This window comes from Psammomys obesus, unplaced genomic scaffold, assembly GCF_907164565.1.
Source record: "Psammomys obesus unplaced genomic scaffold, mPsaObe1.curated_primary_1811, whole genome shotgun sequence".
In the NCBI taxonomy this organism is placed as follows: domain Eukaryota; kingdom Metazoa; phylum Chordata; class Mammalia; order Rodentia; family Muridae; genus Psammomys; species Psammomys obesus.
Window position 1 is genome coordinate 4039692 of NW_026596057.1, and position 20216 is coordinate 4059907.

Sequence of the window (20216 nt, forward strand, 5' to 3'; positions counted from 1 at the left end):
TCTGTGTGTCTGAGAAGACCAAGACTGCGGGGTGCCATAAAATCAAATTCTCAGGAGAATCCAGAGTCAGAATGGAACTCCAGAAGCCTAGAAAGCTTTTTTCCCTAACTGTCACCCCAGGCCTGACTCTGACGAAAACTTGTACTTGTTGACCAAATTATCCAGGAAAGATTTTTCCTTGGTTGTAGGTCCCTGTGATCCCACAGATCACACACTGGCTGACCTTGATCAGAATCCATGGTCTGGCAATCAGATACCAAGTCAGCATGGCCCTGAAACCTCCATAACACTGTGTTCTTGGCATGGATTTGGTGACACCATTCCACACCTGGGACCAACCTTTTGTTTGGAAGAGGCACAAGTTGCAGTGTGTAACAAGAACACAGGGTTCCTTGGTGCCCACGCTTGGCACCTGGAGCTAAAAACTTGATTTCATAAAGATTCATAGGTGCAAGAAAGAACATACACCAACTCGGTGCCTGAGAAGTCCCTAGGTGCTGACCAATCATGACCATGACTAAAAGACCAGTTTCAGAAACGAGTACTATAATTTCTCTGAATATTCCATCTTCATTTTGTTATTAATATGTTCTGTGTGGATTTGTTCATGTGTGTACACAGCATAGATTTATTCTAGATATGCTTATTATTCCATCAAGTGCATTCTAGTTATATAAATACCTAAGTATTAAATTTATATCATGTGTCCATCATAGCATTTGAGACTGGGGACATCAGAAGATGAGCATCACCCAATGTGTGCCTCCTCTTTTGGGAATGGCTCAGTGTTCTTTCTTCACCTGCAGAACAGCTATAGCATACTGGGTGAAACTATTTCTTTTTCATTTATTTCATTTGTTTTTATATGCACTTAATTATTAAAAAAATCCAAATTAAAAAATCACACACACACACACACACACACACACACACACACACACACATTAACCAAAGTCTATACATCTCAATGAACATCTGAAGTCAAATTAAGCATGGATTAAAGAAAAGCATATGAGTGTCAAGTTAACAAAAAACGGTTGGTGTTAAGTATCAGTTTGACTGGATTAAAGGACACAGAGCAGGGGAAGCATTGTTCTCAGAGCTCACTAGGCAGTGAGCCAATTTGTCATCTCCTGGATGGGAAATAGACGTTTTTGGCATTTGGCTAGCTCAGGTGTGTCTGTGAAGGTGTTCCCAAAGACTGGTATGGTACTCAAATGTCCACTGAGTTGGAGTGATCCAACTGGCCAGGGGCATAGGTAGAATAAAAGTGCAAAGGAAAGACAAAGTTCTTGATTTTCCTTGACTTGGAATACTCTTTGGCCATTGGACACTAGAACTCCAAGCTCTTGTACTTTGGGACTTCAGCACTGAAAAGAGTAATTTTTTGGGTACAGCTTTCATGTCATGCCTAGAAGGCATTCTCCTGCAGCAGGCATCCTGGTCCTCTTGTTCTTACTGTCTCTCCACCCCCTCTTCCCCGATGCTTCCGAAGCCTTAGGTTGCACTGTAGACCTATCAGCTGGGCACCCCATGGTCACTTGTTCTCTACATTTTGTGCTACTGTGAGCATCTGTAGTGGGAGGGCTCCATCTGTCACAAAAAGAAGCCTCTTTGGTGAGGAGGGGAGGTGTGCTTACCTGCAGCTATAAGGTTAACTACTTAGAATACAGTTAGAGGTTATGTACTTTAGAAAAATGGCAGTAGTAGGATCTCCTCGAGGGTCTATGACTTCTTCAGCCATGAGAAGTTGGCTAGGTTACCAGTGACGGGAATGGATTTCCTCCTATTGAGTGCCCCTTGAGCCCAAGTAGAGAGCTGTGCATGACCCTCAAGATAAAAGTCCTGCTGTTGCACCACTGGCATGTCTTAGCGAGCAACTTCTTCGTGTCGTTTTTCACACTCAATAGAACTACCGGTTGCTTCTCTTCCATGGCAGCTTGCACAATGCCTTCAGGTGCCGCAAGAGCGAGTCCTCAGGGGGAGGCTTCCGGGCCAGTTCCAGCTCGATTCCTCTAAGATCTGTGTCCAATGTGTACTGTCTTCAGCAACAGGGTCTTACCTTTAAGTTCCATGAGGTAACCAGAGGCAATGCCAACTGCCTATATTGACTGAGGGGTCTCTTGGATGCCCTTGAGCAACAATTCAAAAGGATATTTTGCATTCCTAGCATTGGGGTTTGTTCTAGTTTATGACTTTGGGAAAAAGCATTATCACCCCACATGACCTAACTCCATTTAAAAATTTGAAAATTGTGTGTGTGTGTGTGTGTGTGTGTGTGTGTGTATTTGTGTATGTGTCAAAGATAATTAAGGAGAAGAGAGCGTGAACTCAAGAGGGAATGGGAGAACACAGAAGGAGTTGAAGGGGGAGAAGGAGGGTATAAATGATTTAAATACAGTACTCATGTATGAAATCCTCAAAAAAAAAAAAAACCTTTTTTACAAGAACAAAAAAGACATGTAGGGGGAATATGATCAAATGACATTTCATTTGTATATCAAAATGTCTCACTGAAACCCTATGTTTTACACAACTAGCATAAATTAACAAGATGAATATTAAAAAAAAAATCAGGAGTCCCCTAGATACAGGGCCTCCAGTTGTGGATGGAAAGCTGCAGCATCAAAGCCCCTGGTTTGCTGCACCCTGCTAGCACTGCAGGGTCTCGGGCTTGCTGTGGGACTCATCAGCTGGGCTGGCCATGTGAATAAACTGCTACCCTGAAGCCCTTCCCATGCTTCTGCATCTGCACCTACATCTTGATTGGGGCTGAGACCCCTAACACTTAAGGTGTCAGGCACAGCACGCTGGAAGCACCTCTGCAGTGATTGTGATGAGGCTCCTGGCCAGACTTGCGAACGAGGATTTCCTTGTGCTGGAAAGCTAAAAAGGGGAAGCTGGAGACAAGTCTTTCTTGGAATCGATTTTTGGCAGATGTGTGGAAACAGTTTACCTCTATCTGCAGAGATCATGACTTTTTTTCTTAGAATCAAAAAGGGTGGGTCCTTCTGGGAGCATGTTTGAAGATCCTGCCCTCTCATGAAAAAAAAAAAAAAAAAAAGGATGAGGTTAAACATAAAAGAGGGTTGAGGATGGGAAGACACCAGCACCAGTTGCAGCTCAGCTCCTCTAGAGTGAGAAGCCACCTGGAGGGGACGGCAGGAACTGGTCAAAGACAGCAGACTGCTCTGCTCTCAGTCCCTGGGCATAGAAGCACCCAGCCTGAGGGACTAAGGACAGAAAACTCAACACTGCTGAATCCAGGAAAAGGACAACCTCACTCCTCAAAGACTGTAAGTTGGACAACCGTACTTTGGGGAACCCCGGGGATGGTGCTGGCCATCTGCATCCATAGATGGTCCTGTCTTCCCCTTTGTCTCCTCTTCCCTAAATCCATATTGCATGGATTTCAACTACCCTTCACCAACTGCAACATTATAGCTCCAAACTGCCAGGATTTCTTAATTTAAAATAGTTATTTTTAATCTAGATTTAAATATAAATTAAATAAAAAATAAAAATAAATAAATGCCAGCTATATACTCTGGTGATGTAGCAATTCTTGGCTTGGCACTTAGGTTTCACCATGGACCATAATAACTGCTGCCCATAGATTTTCTTGCTGCTACAACTAAATGTTCCTCAAAATATATGGACTGTTCACCTTATGCTTGTTTAATACAAATCTATTTTCTCAAAATTCCATATGGACATGAAATTAAGGAAAAAGGGAAAGTCAGAAACTACAGATAATGGGAATGGAAAGGGCATATAAAACAAGGAAGATGGAAAGGAAATAAAGAAGTACCTTTATAGTAAGAAAAGATGCAAATATAAGAAAGCTTTTGTTTATTTATAATAGTGGAAGAAAATCTAAATTATCCATCTAAAAATCATATGAAAAATTCTATAATATTATGATTCATAATTTTATGTTTAAAGTAATATACACATATCACATATAATATATGCATATACATACGTGTTTAAATATTATATTTTATATAAATTTATATATTTATAAATGTTATGTATAAATATATTTCTATATTATTTTTATATATCTATACTTTTATGTGCAATTTATATTTATATTTTATATATTACACACACACACATATATATATGGCATTATTTCCCAAAGTACATGCCTCCCTGTTTACACTGAGCTGCAGACTAGGATTAACACTTCAACCTGAAGAGAATTGCTGTATCTTCCTCCACAGCACTTTGAAAGCTATACAGCTGAAAGAAAGAATTCTTTCGACAGCTTGTCATTTGTATGGATGACCGCTGTATATTTCATTCCTTCTAAACCAAAGAAAAAGCCTCAGAAAAAGAGACATAAAGAGTTCTAGGCTTGCTTCAGTTCCTAAAATAGATAACAGAGTTTTAACTCAACTAAATGGGACCATTCCTTATCCCATAACAAAATAGAATGTGTGCAGGCTAGAGAGAATGCTCAGAGGTTAAGAGCACTGGCTGCTCTGGCAAAGACCCCATTAAATTCTAGCACCTACATGGTGGCTCACAATCACCTGTAACTCCAGTTGCAGGGAAACCAACATCTTCTGATTTTGTCTGACACCAGGCATGCATACATACATACATACATACATACATACATACATACATACATACATACATATGTGCGGACATACATGCAGACAAAAACACTCATACATAATAATTTTTTTAAGTATCATAATGTAGTGTGAGAGAAAAAAAAAAAACAAGAAATAATACACACAAATAGTCCTTAAACCTGAAATACACTGGGAATCCCTCTACCAAGACAGGACTAAACAGAGCTGGACTTCAGGAAGCTGAGCCCGCTTATCTGTCACTGAGTCCCAACACTGCCCTCTGGCACTATGGTGCTTACTCTCAGAGAATGTGATGTCCCTAGACTCACATGTCACCGCCTAGATGAAGAAGAGATAGAGCAAATTCTAAAAAGTATTAAACAAAGGGAAATTAGAATCTACAGTGATGTTCTAAGCTGCGTTTTGTCAGCTGTGAGAATAGAAGACATCGGTGAAAAATTACACTTGGCTGTAGGTGGAAAAGATAATAATCTTCTCACAAAAGGGTCATTAAACAGAGGGATACCAAAAGCAGATGGTCACAGTGTTCTACATGATTGCATGTTGACAGGCAAGAGGGGGGGATGGGTCAGAGAAGGTGAAAGAGTAAGGCTAAGCCTGACTCACCAGAGGCCTTGGAAGCCACGCAGAGAAGGTGGGATCATATGTATCACACGTTGGAATTCTCATTCTGTTTTTTCCTTTTACTGAAAATAGATTATTTCTTGCATAATACATCCTAATTAGGTTCCCCTTCCTCTTCTCCTCCCAGCTTCTCCTCATTTCTCCTCCCATCCAGGTCCACTCCCTTTCTGTCTCCCGTTAGAAAAGAACAGGCTTCTAAGAGATAACAACAAAGCCTAACAAAATAAAGAATGAACTATCACATCAAAGTTGGACAAGACAACCCAACAGAAGAAAACAAGCCCAAGTGAAAGAGCAGGAATCAGAGACCTAGGCTGTGAATGTGGCATAGTGGTGAGAGTACTCACCTAGCATTCATAAGGTCCTGGGTTCAACCTCTCCCAGCTCTCAAAAAAAAAAAAAAGAATCAGAGACCTACTCGTTCACACACTCAGGAACTGGAAGCTATACCATATATATTCAGAGGCCCTGGTGCTGACATGGACAGACCTTGTGCTTGCTGCTTCAGTCTCTGTGAGCTCATCGGAGCTTTGTTCATGTTGATTTTGAGGGCCTTGTTCCCCTGGTGTCCTCCATCCCCTGGCTCTTACACTCTTTCCACCTCCTCTTCCTCGGAGTTCCCTGAGCCTTGAGGGCAGAGATTTGATGGAGACATTTTGGATAGTGCTGACTATTCCAAGCTCTCTCACTCTGTGAATATTGCCTAGTTGTGGGTCTCTGTATTTGATCCCATCTGCTGCATGAGAAAGCTCCTCTGATGATGACTGAGCAAGGCACTGATCTATGAGTACAACAGCAGAATGTCAGTTGGAGTCATTTTACCACTACATTTGGGGGGTGGGGTGTTTTTTGTTTTTGTTTTTGTTTTAGGCCAGTAGTATTTGGTTTTATCTTAGTTCCCTGGGATCTTTCCCCACAAGCATCACCCAAGAGCCTTAAAACCAAACGAACGGACAGATATTATTATTCAAACTTTTCATTATTTTTCCATTTTTCTGTGCAGGTGTTAAAATATAGTACATCTGACCCAACTGGGAAGAAACTGATTGAGTAGAGAATAGACCTAAAATAGAGTAGAAATAATATACACTAAGACTCAGGACAATATTCCAACAAAAAATTTGTGGCAACCTTGTATACCTTAGTAAGCAGATTATTTCGTAGTAGTCTTCATCACATAAATGACTGCTTGAAAAATCAAATTTTAACAAGACAGTAAAATATAGGATGTTTCTATAATAAAAGGTTGCTAATCATCTTGAAATTCACTGTAAATTTTTTTTGACCAAATGTTCTATTAAAATGACCAGTCATCCCTTTCACCTGCAGGTGATTGGCTCAAGGATACTCTACAAATATCAAAATCTGCGGTTGACCACTTCTTATGTGTACAAATAGCCTCCCCACAAACTCCAACATACTTTAAATCTTGTCTGTATTACTAGTTATATCCACTAACTTTTCTGAATAGATTTTAGACACTGTTGTTTAGGGAGTAATGACAAGGAAAAAAAAATCTCTGTGTGTTCAGTAGAAATGTACATTTTAAGAAAAATTTCCATCTGCTGTTGTTTGAATATGTGGGTGAATAGTGCCCTGAAATGGAAAAAAATAGTTATATAATATACAATTTATGTAGAATATGTACGCTAAGATGATAAAAGGTATAATAAAAGCAATTAAGTTGTGTACCCAGAATATGTCAGTGCTAAAATGAAGGGGGTTGGCACACTAACGCAGTAATGAACCTTGGCTTTGTCACTTACAACCGCACTGAAGTAATTCTTCTGAATTCCAGAGACCATGAAGGTAAAAAGAATTGCAGTGATTGGTGCTGGGGTTAGTGGACTAGGCGCCATTAAGAGCTGTTTGGAGGAGGGACTAGAGCCTACATGCTTTGAAAAGGGCAGTGACATCGGAGGACTGTGGAAATACGAGGTGAGTTTATGAACACTTTCAGACTATGACACTATCCACGAGTTTGGGACTTGCTCCTATCCAACTAGGAAGTAAAAGTTTGATGACATATATTGTTCAAGTGTACTTTCCAAATTAGTGATAAATATTTAAATAAATTTGAAATTCCTCGTGGGACAGTCCTCTTATATTATTATTGCCATTATTGTTCCTTTATATTTTAATATACCCCATAGTTGCATGACTTTCTTGTCCCAAATCAGATAAGCATTTTATTCTTTGTTACATTCTCTTAAATAAAACCCCTTCGATTGTGAGGCAGATTTTGTCCACTGGTAGTTTCTCATCTAAACCTTCTTTGTGTTATTTTTCTAATTTTTGTCTCAGTTTGTTTTATGTGCGCTCTTGGAGCCTTCTATCTGTTTTCAGTTGTAAAATAATTAAGGCCACCACGGAGTCAGTCACTAGAAATAAAATTAGAGCAAGAAAAAATGCCCTCATCCTGCTAAATTCTATCACAAAACCTGAAAATAAAATCAGGACTTTTCAAAGAAAAGTATACCAAACATCACAAATCTGGTCCCCTAACACGTTCAAGAAGCCAAGGTTGGTTTGTTTCCTTCAGGAGACATCAGAAAGTGGAAGGCCTGGGATATACAAATCTTTGACCTGTAATACATCCAAGGAGATGACAGCCTTCAGCGACTACCCCTGTCCTGACCATTACCCCAACTACCTGCACAACTCCAAAATGATGGAGTATCTCAGGATGTACGCCAGGCACTTCGGGCTCATGAAACACATCCAGTTCCGGGTAAGCAGTGAAACCCCGCCCACTGCCTGCACATTGGTCAGAGTGAAGTCCAAGCAGAGCCAGCTGGGCACAATTTCAACCTGCATTTCCCACCCGAGTCCCCCCACTCTCATAATTCATGAAGATATGTTTGTCTTTTCTATGCCGCCAAATGAGCACTGTCCCAGCTGCAACCCAAGTTCTAATCTTTGATTCATTCTGTCAAGTGAAAACATAGGGCATAGGAAATAAAACCAATGCATTTTGTGTTCTAAGAAGTCTTAACATTTGGAAAGTGATTCTTTATATGCACACAAATCCTAACGACATAGGAGCCGTGCATAGAGCTGCTTAAACAGAACTCTATGGGGGGTGGGAGGGAACATAGATGAAAGTGTCCTATAACTTGGGTTTTTCTCCTTGTTTCCTAGACAAAGGTGTGCAGCGTCAGGAAATGCCTGGATTTTTCATCCTCTGGTCAGTGGGACGTTGTGGTGGAGGCCGATGGGGTGCAGAAAACCTATATCTTTGATGCGATAATGGTCTGCAGTGGTCACTACTCTGAGAAGCATTTTCCCTTACAGGATTTTGCAGGTATTTCTCCGACTTATGTGTGAGAAGGATCTTAAGAGTGTAAATATCTTAACGCCTAGGCTATCACTGGCATTGGACGAAGGTAGATTATGCGGAGGGGATACAAGTGAGGATGTCCTAAGTTCATAGAGCTGCCAGAGAAGATCTAGCAATAGAAATAAAGATGGAACTGGAAACCAGAGTTTCTCAGACAAACGAGGTCTGAGAGACATTCATGGGAGAGGAAGCAGCGTGTAGAGAGCAGTAGATGGGAAATCCTGGAAAGGTCTCAAGGACTCGACCCAGTTGGAGTGCCTAGGTTAGGAGAAGCATGTAAGAATCAATGGAAAAGCATTATTCTGTGTGTGTGTGTGTGTGTGTGTGTGTGTGTGTGTACATGCACTCAGATATGCACATATATTCAGGAGAAGCAAATATATAATCAAGTTTGCACTTTATAAAAATCAGTCTTGCATTAATTGACAGAGGAAGATGGCTGAGTCGGGATCAATAATAAAGACTTTAAACAGCCCATTGAGGAGATAATGATGGTGAAGATTCAATAAAACAATGGAAGTAGGACTCAGAGAGAATAAAAATTTGGTGGTATTTTAGAAATCTTTGGCACACTCAATGAATGACAGATTATGCACGACAGAATTTTACAATTGTGGCAATTACAATTTTAAAATAGAATTTTTCCAGAATGCCTTGCAACTTCTACTATCCCAGGCTTGCGGTATTAAAGAGTGGCCACTAGCCAGGTGTTACAGATGAGCACATGACATGTGAAGGACACAAAATTAAGATGTCTCCTATGTAAAATGCCTACCACACATAGAAAACACAGTAGGCGCATAAAAAGAATCTCAATAATAACCTTACATTAACCATATATTAGCATTCAGATTATCCTGGGTTAAGTAAAATACGGACCTAAAATTACTATCATTCTCAGTGTTTCTGGGCTTCTGGGAAGTTTAAAACTGATTTAGTTGCTTCTGAATAACACCGATGTACATTGCTCAGGATCTTTTCAAATTTGCGAATTTCCAAAGGGTTCTAAAACATGAAAAAACAGTCTCATATCTCTGAATAGAAAATAAGAAAAACACAATTAACACTCCAAAGTTACAAAGAGTTAGCATATTGAGTAAATCTTAAGGTATATTTTATCGACTGCTTTAAAAACTGCTCTGATTTTGGTCTTGGCCATATAGTTACTGCTGTTGAATGCTTTGCTCCTTGGCTGACAGTATTCTGCCACAGCAGGGTAAAGTCCAAGCGCAAAGAAGAGAATAAAGTAACATGAACGTCAAGCTTAAGGATGAAAGTTACCGATCAGTGCTTTCCACTTCCGCCATGACGTGGAGGTTTGACTCTGTCTTCACAGGAATCAGCAAGTTCCGAGGCCGCTGTCTTCACAGCTGGGAGTACAAGCACCCATGCAACTTTGTGGGGAAGAGAGTGGTGGTGATCGGCATTGGGAATTCTGGAGTGGATGTGGCAGGCGAGATCAGCCGTGTCGCGGAGCAGGTTTGGCGTCGTTCCCTGATTCGGCTCTTGGGTGTGACTTTGACACCTGCAGAATCTGTTGAGTCTAGACTTTCTCTGGCCTTAGCAGTAATGCTCCCATTTGGACAGCAATGGCATGTTTTTCCTGCTGACTATGAATAAGAGAATACAGACTTCCAAAGTGACAATATTCCCAGTCCGTAAGGCACTGGAGTCATGGAAGTAACAACCCAACTAGAGTCAGGTAACTCAGAATTAGCTACAGGTAGATACATGGGAAATTTCAAAATGAAATGAGTTTTACAGAAGACACTGTTTTTACACTGGAAACAAAGTTTAAAGAGCAATCAGTGCGCACAACCCTGAGTATTTTAAATCTGCTGTTGGTCTGTGCATGAGGGTGTTAAGAAGAAAGGATAGATTCCGTGGTTTCCCACTGGCTGTGGACAAATAACAAGTAGGGAAAGAGGAGCAATCTTTTGAAGCTCTGCAGTGACTGAACTGAGCCCCTAACAATTCAAAATGAACTTTACAGAAAAAGACACAAGATCTCCGATTCTGAACACCTTCCGTACATTAAGTGAACCATGCCATGATTCTGAGGTACACGAGTCACAGCTCCTTGTGACAATGGCATCACTCCAGTGATTGTCACTTCAGTAAAAAGCTTTCTTCTCAGGGTCTCTGTTAAAGGACACAAAACAGACCCATGTATTTATCAAAACAGAAATTTCCTTTTATTTTTTCTTTTGTACTGAAAATATTTTGTTAGCGCTTTTCCTGTTGTGAACGTGAGAAGAATCTAGTGTGAATTTCTGTACCTGATTTTCAGGTTGATCTCAAACATTTTACCCACATTGTTTTCCATCGCTTGGAAATCTCACTTGGAATCTGAACTACTGACTTCCGACACTCAGCATAATCGCCGATTGTGCTGTTGTGCGCTTCCCCCCCTATTTTGGGACCTCAGACACTCCAGACATCTATACAGCCAGAGCAAGCATCACAAGGGGAGTAGACCCAGGACAAACATTAGGTTAGCCGAAATGGCTTTCAGTAATTGGATGTCTTTATAAAGTAGAGGCAGGGAAAAGAAATCTGGTGAGGTGGACGAGGCCGTGTGGGAAGTAAATTCCATCCCCTCGACAACTTAAGACAAAAACCAAAACCTCCTAAGATCTGAGACCCGAGTGATTGGCAACTGAATACTCACCAGGCAACCACTCCTCTCTTGAAGGTTTTCCTCAGCACAAGGCGAGGGGCGTGGATATTGAAGCGGGTTTGGGATCATGGGGAACCCATGGACGCCACCCTCTTCACCCGTTATAACAGAGCTGTCGGGAAGCTCTGCCCCACACTCCTGCTCAACAGAAAGATGGAGAAAAAGTTAAACATGATGTTTAACCACGCCAATTATGGACTGCTGCCAGAGCACAGGTAGAGTTGGGTACTTTAAGCAGACAATACTTTTGAGTGACTGGACTAGCCGACTAAATGGTTAAGCTATAAGTATATGAATGGGAGCAGCGTTACCACAAATTCCTCGTGTTTTTATGGGGAATATCCAAATTATTTTCTTCTTACTGAGGGTTCTCTGTGAGCCGACTAACAAGGTGCTTCTCAACCTTCCTAACGCTGTGACCTTTAATACAGCTCATCATGTTGTGGTGGGTGACCCGCAGTCATGAAATCATTTTCATCGTTACTTTATAACTGAAACTTTGCTAATGTTATGAATTGTGATGTAAATAGCTGGCATGTCACACCTGTGAAAGGACCGTTCCAAGGGGTCGGACCCGCAGGTTAAGAACCGCTGCACAAGTTGTAAGAAAAGTTGAGCCGTACAGAGTCGGGAAGTAAAGACTTTAAAAATCTTGTCTTATTTGACATTCGTCTGGGGTCACCATGCCACCCTCTCCTGCTTTCCTGCCACCCTCTTTCAAGTACGCCATGTTCACTCTCTAAACCCACCACCAACCAAGACAGTTCACTATGACCTCATGCCCTTCGACCTCTTCACCCACAGACTTCCTGCCCTGTCCCATTTGCATGACGCCTAGCCTCAGCCAAGACAGCCCTTACCACTGAAAACTGCAGCCATCTTCCCGAAACTCACTCTGTCCTTGAGTATTCTTAGGTTTTTTGTTTGTTTGTTTGTTTTTTTGTTTGTTTATTTGTTTTGCTCCTACCTCACTCAACAGCCGCCGTTCTCAGACCCTGTCCAGTCCTCTCCTCCTGAATCTTCCTTCTCTGCTTCTTCCAACTCCGTGGCCACTTCACCTCTGTGTTTTCTTTTTTCCTCCATAAGACATGTAAGACTTGGTGTCAGCCATGCATCTACTCTTGGTCATATTTCCTTTTCATCCTAAGTGGCTCCCTCTATTAAAATTTCAAATCCTATGACTGGCGAGATGGCTCAGTGGGTTAAGGACATCTGCTCCCAACCCTCATGACCTGAATTGGATCCCCAGAATCCACATGACGTAGAGAGAGAGAAATGACTCCCACAAGAGCACTCTGACCTCCACACACGCACTGCTGGGCACCCACACACATGAATAAATAAATGTGATTTACAGGAAAACATAATAAGGGCTTAAATTAATGAAAACATAAAATCAGTATTAATAGCTATCTGAAAGGCTACATATATAGTTTTGTGCTGAACTGAGGTCATATGTATGACTTCAGGCTCCTTTTTATGGAGAAATTACTCAGTATCTATGAGATATGTTTAATAATATTGATTTTGCACTAATGTAATCACAGGAGAATTTGACTCCCTGCTACTAATTCATAGCTCAAACCTTAAGCTGAAATCGACCAAAGGGCTCAGTGTCACTGCTCACAAACATTCCTGTTGAAGATTCATTGTTAAATGTTGCAGATATACCTTTTAGGTCTTTAAAAATATTAGCAACTAGGACTAGCAGGATAGTTCAGCAAGTAAAGGCACTTGCCATCAAACCTGAATCTGGAAACACATGGTAGAAGGAGAAAAAAGATTTCCACAAGTTATCCTCTGACCTCCACATCTTCACACACACACACATGCACACACATGAGTCATTAAATAAATACATGCAATAAATCAGTAAGTGCAATAAAATATTAATAACTACTATCAACTAGGTTTACATGGTATCAAGAGTAAAAATATAGATCAAAACTTAGCACACCTTTAATCCAATCATTTGGGAGAAAGAAGAAGGCAGATCTCCTTCAGTTAAAGAGTAGCCTGAGCTACAAAGTGAGTTCCAGGCCAGCCAGGGCTACATAGTGAGACCCTGTACTAAACAACTAACATACTTTATTCCTTGTAAAAAAGTATTATTGTCTAAAGATATTTAGTACATGCTCACAAATCTGATATGGTTGCTGTAACATTATTACAATTTTACCATTAGGAAAGTGAAACCAAAATGTTTCATGGCTTGTCCAAGGCCTTTCAATGAGTAAGAGACTGAGCAGGTATCAAAGTTCAGTTTGGAATCAGAAAATCAGTTCCTTACTAATGAGCTATATTGCTTGCTGAAGATGCTAAGAAGCAGAATAAAAATTTGTTGAAGCTATGCAACATTTTCCAGAGCTTTTGCCTTATGCTACATTTTTATTAAGAAGTTGTATGCCTTTCTCTTGATCAACAGAATTTTTGATGACCGAACGGTTCTCAGTGATGACCTGCCAAGTCTCATCATTACTGGAAAAGTGATGATAAAACCAAATGTGAAAGAGTTCACCTCAACATCGGCCATCTTTGAGGATGGAACTGAGGAGAAAGTAGATGTCGTCATCTTTGCCACAGGCTACACATTGTCATTCCCTTTCTTGAATGATGACCCAGCAATCCTGGACAGCGAGTACTCCATGTTCAAGTTTGTCTTCCCTCCAGGGCTAGATAAGCCAACTCTAGCCTTCATTGGCATCCTCCAGCCAATGGGGGCCATCATCCCCACGTCAGAGATCCAGAGCCGATGGGCTGTGCGTGTGTTCACAGGTATCTGCGTGTCTTCTCTTCCCGTGAGTGCAGTCTGTTCCAAGTGCTCTGTGGTTTAAAAAGTCACTCAGAGGTCTTTGTTGATCTACTCTGTTGTACTCTATCATTCTATCAAATTGTCTGGAGTTTCAACATTAAAAAATAGACTACTTTGGACTCTTCTGGAGGTTGATAGTTCATTATTAAGAGAATTCTCTATTAAAAATTAAAAAACACTCAAATAATGAAAAATTTAAAACCAAGAAAATTGTAATGAGGGTATATTTTGATGTAACTGTCCATTTATCTGCTTCTTTTCAGCAGAAAAGTAACTTAGGGTGAGGTTTTGGACACAGGAATTGACCAAAGTAGGAAAACAAAACAGGGGATGAACCACTTAGGACACATCTCAGAAATGTGGTGAAGTCATTTTGCAGTGTCGACTCCAAGTTTGTGGTTCATTCTCAATTCATTTCCCAAATCGTTACCCAAATTGACACTTGTTGGCTTAATCGCGGATACCCCTTCACCACAGAGTCCAAAACAATCTTGACCAAGTTCTCTATACTTTAGAGTGAGTGGTCTGGACTCTTCCTCGTTAGGATGGTTCTTCCTCAGAATATGGCACAATGGGATGGATGTTCTTGCTGAGTCCTCAGCATTCTGAGACATAAAATCATTGTCACGGCAATTCTCTGAGTGAGATTTGAATATGTACCCATGGTGGAGTGGGAAGAGCGGCTCCTGCAAGTTCTCTTATATTCCTCATTTTCTGAAACTTCAGGGAAGCCCATCTGATGCCCATTCAAAACTCTACAGCATAACTCGCCTTGGCCTGTAAACCTAAGTCTCTGCTTACTGTATTTCTTACTTCTGCTTCTCCTAATATGTGTTTTCTTTGCTGACTTTCATTAAATGGGTGATATGATGATGACCACACGAGAAAGCGGTTACACAATTACATTTCCTGGGAGAATGCGCCCTATATGTTATCTGGCTTCTTCCTCTTAGCACAACATTGTGAAATGAATCCTCATTTTACAGTTACTTTCTTCACTTAATATATAGCTCTCCACATTCTTACCCATTCAAGATGTGCAATGTGCATATAGGCACGTGTACATACATGAACTCATACATATATATATATATTTATTTATTTATATGTATGCATTTATTTTATATTAAATACTTATTTTATATTGATCACCACTTGGAATTATTACAGACACTGATGCGTAGACGAACACACACAAGTATTTCATTGAGAATGTGCTCTTGCTATTCGGTATATTTGTAGAAGATTAGTTGATGTTTCACAAGGTATGCATACACGTACAATGGTAACACAAAGCAGTACATGAACTTTCAACTCTTCAGTTCTCTTCCTTTTATGGTCTGCACACTCATTTACGTTTGTATTGTGCAATCATATTCTGAAACATTCGAGGATACTTCTGTGCAGGTCATATTTTCGCAGATACTTGTAATTATTGACATCTGGTGGAGGAACAAGGCAAACAGTTCATGCGCCTACTATCCTTTGTCCTGACTCCCTGGCATTATTTAATACTCTGTTTGTTGTATATTCCTTGTCTTTGACACGCTCACATATACAGAATTTCCATCTGCAATTACTTGCTCTCCTTTCAAAATGTAGTCATTGTAGTTTGGGGGCCTTTTCCCTCAGTGCCTACTTTCAGGAGGCACAATAAAAACTAAGAGATGCTCTCAACTCGAAATACAGAAAAGGTGGACTCGGGACGTAAGATCAATGCTAGGCAATGTTCAGAAAGAGAAATTTGAGTCAGGTCCCAGTAAGACTATAAAACATATTAAGAGTATTTGTAATATTCAGGGATATTGAGTGTACATTTCAACTATGAAAAGTTTAGGCACTATCTTAGAGGAAAGCTGAATTCCCTAACTGACATCCTGGGCATGATGATGGAAAAGAATTGCTCTTCCTTTGGAGTTTTTTAAACATAAGCCTTTGATTATTAATATTATAGCAGTCTGATGATTCTATTCTGTTTCAAAACCATCCTTCTTGTTTACTTATACACTTGCTCTTCGTGTCAGCCTTCCAAAGTCTATATATTGTTTTCTCAGGACTAAAGAAGTTGCCCTCGGAGAAAGAAATGATGGCTGACATCAACAGAAGAAAACAAAAAATGGCAATGGAGTAAGAAAACTAATTTTTTTTGTTAAAGTAAATGAAACATGTTAAAGAGGGAATATTTTATTTTGCTTTTTATATATTTTGTACCTACATGAGCCCTAATAAGATAATTTTAGTTCAGTAATATCATGTTGAGTTTCTCTTCACATGGGTCTGATTGTAGAACATAAAAATGTGACATAAAATGTTAAGTAACCACAGAACACCAAGTCAACATAATGAGCAGAATGCAAATTCACTGTGGAAATAAGAATAAAAGGGTTTTTTTTTTAAGACATGCATTTAAGACACGTACTGCATGAAAGGCTCTGAGGTAACCCGGCATAATTTTTAAAAATAAAAATGGCAGTACAAGAAGGGTACACCATACCCAGATGCTAGCATCCCACAGCCCGTCTCTTCATCTTCTGGCTCTCCATTCTTTCCTCCCTGCCTTCCTTGGTATTCTCTGGGGCCCTGTTTGGGGCCTAGCACTTCGCTGTGACTTACTCCTTGGCACTGTGAGTCTCTGAATTCACTGTCACACATTACAAAGAGAAACTGTGATTAACACTGAGACTAGCAGCATTCATCTACAAGTATGAATATAACCACCTAGAAGGCAGTTGGAGTCAGACAAGTTGAATTACACAAGAATGAATTCTCTCCGCCGTCACAGGATTATGACTAGGTTTACAGTCTGAGGCATGAATTTCCTGCTATGGTGCAGGCCTCACCATACAGTGAGTGTTTACCCCCATATCAGTCTTGCTGCTCCTGCACCGGTGGACCCCACTTGCCTGGAAGGTTGGTATTGGACGGTCACTAAAGTTCACAGCTGGGTTAAGACCAGTGATGACTGTTCTCCGCCTGTAGCCATGAATTTAGTAACAGATGCTTTCATACTGCTTTCCTTAGCCTTATTTCACTCCAACTTACTTGGATGTTTTCATTCGCTTTATTACGTTCATCTTAAATGATACAAATTTATCTCCTCCCACCATTTTGAAAAGTCTTGATTTTTCTTTAATTGTGGCACTTTCTATTTTGTGTCTCTTTTACTCAAGAATGTTTTGACAGCATGCTTTCTCTTTTTGGTTTTCTTTTGTTTTGAGATGGTGCCTCATTTTATAGCCTAAGCTGGCTTTGAACTCACTATGTAGCCCAGGCTGACCTTGAACTTTGTGATTCTTTCTTCTTAGCCTCCTGAGTACTGGAGATGGCAAATATCTGCCACTGTGCCTGCTTGCAGAGGGGCTTTTAATTTTAAACCATCTTGCCCTCTAAAAATAGTAACATATGAATATCTAGGAATATCCAAAGGAAGAATAGTGTACAGAATTAGTATATGGAGAAGATAGTTTACGTAGAAACATGAATTGAGAAATGGAATTCCATACACTGTGACTTAGATAGCCCTTGCTAATTTAATTCATACCATGGAACTGGATTTTGTATCTAGAAGGAAAATCCAGATACGTGTCATCCACTCTTCTGGGTTTGTGGTAACTTTAAAGCCCTCAGGGATTTACATCATGTGTTAAGAGACCAAAAACGTTCCTAAGGAAATTGAGAAAAATATATGAAATTAAGGTCTGATAAGTGTTAAATGGTGAAATGAACAGCGAATGAAAACAAACACTACTGGAGCCTGAGGACACTAGTGACTGAGATCTGACATTCCTTGTGTTTCCTTTCCCTCCCCAGCACTATGAAAAGACTCCAAGACACTCGCCGAGTCAAGTTCATCGACTACATGGATGAAATTGCTTCCGAGTTAGGTGTCAAGCCCAACCTGCTATCGCTCCTCCTCTGGGATACAAAGCTGGCCAAGGAGATTTTCTGGGGACCCTGCACCCCATACCAGTACCGCTTACAGGGGCCAGGGAAATGGGCGGGGGCTCGGGCAGCCATCCTCACTCAGAGAGACCGGATCCTCAAGCCCCTGAGAACCCGGGCGCCCAAACACTCTCAGGCCTCCCTCTTTCACCTGTCCTGGATGAAAAGTATCTGTGTTGTTATGTTTTTCTTTATTTCCATGTTAGGGATCATGCATATCGCCAGTCGCTAACCTCATCCTGACGTACATATTTATGCAACTGCAGAGTAAACTATTGTTATTTAAACTGTACATCTTAGGATCCGTTAACTATAAGGGAAACTGGTTTAGTAGGCTAGTTGACAACTGGATTTTCAAAGGCAAACAGAATTACCCCGATAACTACTTTATGAGGAGAGGTTGGAAAGATACAGTTTATTACCATTTTATTCCAAACGTACTTTGAAGTAAGTTAAGAAGTTTATATATATCATGACCTTGAAGAATAATTAAAAGTGGGATAATTTGATTTATAAAAGAGTAGAGAGACTATTTAACCAGGAAAAAAAACCTTATTTAATAAAAGAGCAAAGAGACTCTTTGACCAGCAATAATCCTTTACTACATTCTATGGTCTCAAAGCCTCTTCTCCATCTTGACCTTCCAGAAAATCATAGCTGTTTTGAGCAGTTGTTTGGTTGGCTGGTTGAGTCTTAGTTTTAAGATAAGATCTCCAAGTGCTTGTAGTCTGAGGTGGCCTCAAGTTCATGCCTTTTACTACCACACATTGGGAGAAAGATTTTTTTGATAGAAAGATATGACATCCATCAACTTACCACTTAATCAAATAGCACTGTTCGTAAAAGTGCTGTAGGTCGACAAAACACATTGCATCTCCTGGTGTGATGCTCTAGGAAGGATGTTATCATTGTCTAGTATTGCTGCTAGAATTGAAAGAAATTAAGGAACAACCAGAGAAAATGAAGCAAGGCCAACATTCCCAGGAAATCTTAGCTCAGTTCCAAATAAAGGCTGAACTGCAGTTCTATAAAGCTCAAGTGAAAATATCTGGACACTGAACGACAATTCTAATATAAACAAGGGGGTTTTAATATATACTGTTGTGGGTCTTAGTGAATTAATGATAATCTTGTGTGGTATAACAGCATTATGTTTATACATTATACAGAATGTTCTTCTTTCTAAGAAGTAGGCAAAAATAGGAGTTAAGTGCCATGATGTATGCATTTTAGTTGCAATATATGTGTAAGATTATCTACATGGGAGAGACTGACAGGGACAGAACAAGAAACACAAAAGTAAAATGAAATGGACAGAATTTCCACAAGTCGTGATTCTGGTTAAAAGTTCTGTAGCTGTGCATAGCAATAGTATTTCAGCACTTTTGTAAACTTGAGAATTTCAAAATAAAAAAAAAATAATTTTAAAAATCTATTTTCCACAATGATTTATGTACTAAAACAGGGGGGGGGGATTTCTATGGGAGATTCTTCTAAACAAATGTGTTTCTTGACGGTCTTGGCCTTGATGCTCTAGAACATTAAGATTATGGGAGATCTTTCACTATGAAACAGTTCCCCACCATTCATTAGTCCTTCTGTTGCATAGCTATTTCCCAGAAACTGAAACCTTCCTGCCTGAAAAGTGGTGGGAAGGGAGTGCTGCTGTGAAGGAAAGCTCCTAACACTGAAGAGAATGAATCCTGTAAGGCTTAGGAAGTTCCTGGAAAAAAAATGGCACTCACTAGACCCCGCCCCAAAGGGCCATAAAAATAGCTGGGGAGAAGAGATTCGAGTGGAATTGCTTGCAAGCTCCTGGGATGTAGGTTTTGTGAATCATCAACAGTACTAGGATGGGCTTTTCTTTGGTAAATCCTCAAATGCATCTTAAATTGGAGCTGGGAAAGGAACTACATAAAAGATCATCAAGTTCTGTTTATATAACTTTCTGTCATTGAATTCACACTGACATCAGAGAAGTTTCAACTCAGACTTTCTTCTTATCTATTTTGCATTAATACTGCCATCAGTTAAGGATTTCAAAGCAATAATAGGTAAACCATATATACCTTTACAAAGAATCATTTTACTGAGCTATAGCAATGAAACCTATAAATCTACCCCAGCCTAGGTAAACTGCCACAGGCTGCAATGTGCTGAGGAAAAAAATAAACTGGGAATGTTCAGTCCAAACTCTCATCATTCCTT

The 20216-nt window shown here is 40.1% G+C and overlaps 1 protein-coding gene across 1 annotated transcript; it reads left to right on the top strand.

Moving 5' to 3' along the window:
• Nucleotides 1–7037: 7037 nt before the first annotated feature.
• On the top strand, nt 7038–18240 carry LOC129689425 (flavin-containing monooxygenase 5-like). The gene is made up of 8 exons (XM_055624638.1): nt 7038–7172; nt 7777–7965; nt 8376–8538; nt 9911–10053; nt 11270–11469; nt 13680–14029; nt 16121–16193; nt 17877–18240. Exons 1-8 carry the CDS (start codon nt 7038–7040, stop codon nt 18238–18240), a joined length of 1617 nt encoding a protein of 538 aa, XP_055480613.1.
• Nucleotides 18241–20216: the final 1976 nt, after the last annotated feature.

Coding starts and splice junctions, on each gene's coding strand:
- LOC129689425 (XM_055624638.1), top strand. CDS start 7,038: ATGAAGGTAAAAAGAATTGCAGTGATTGGTGCTGGGGTTAGTGGACTA. Junction 7,966..8,375: donor TGAAACACATCCAGTTCCGG/GTAAGCAGTGAA, acceptor CTTGTTTCCTAG/ACAAAGGTGTGCAGCGTCAG. Junction 10,054..11,269: donor TCAGCCGTGTCGCGGAGCAG/GTTTGGCGTCGT, acceptor CCTCTCTTGAAG/GTTTTCCTCAGCACAAGGCG.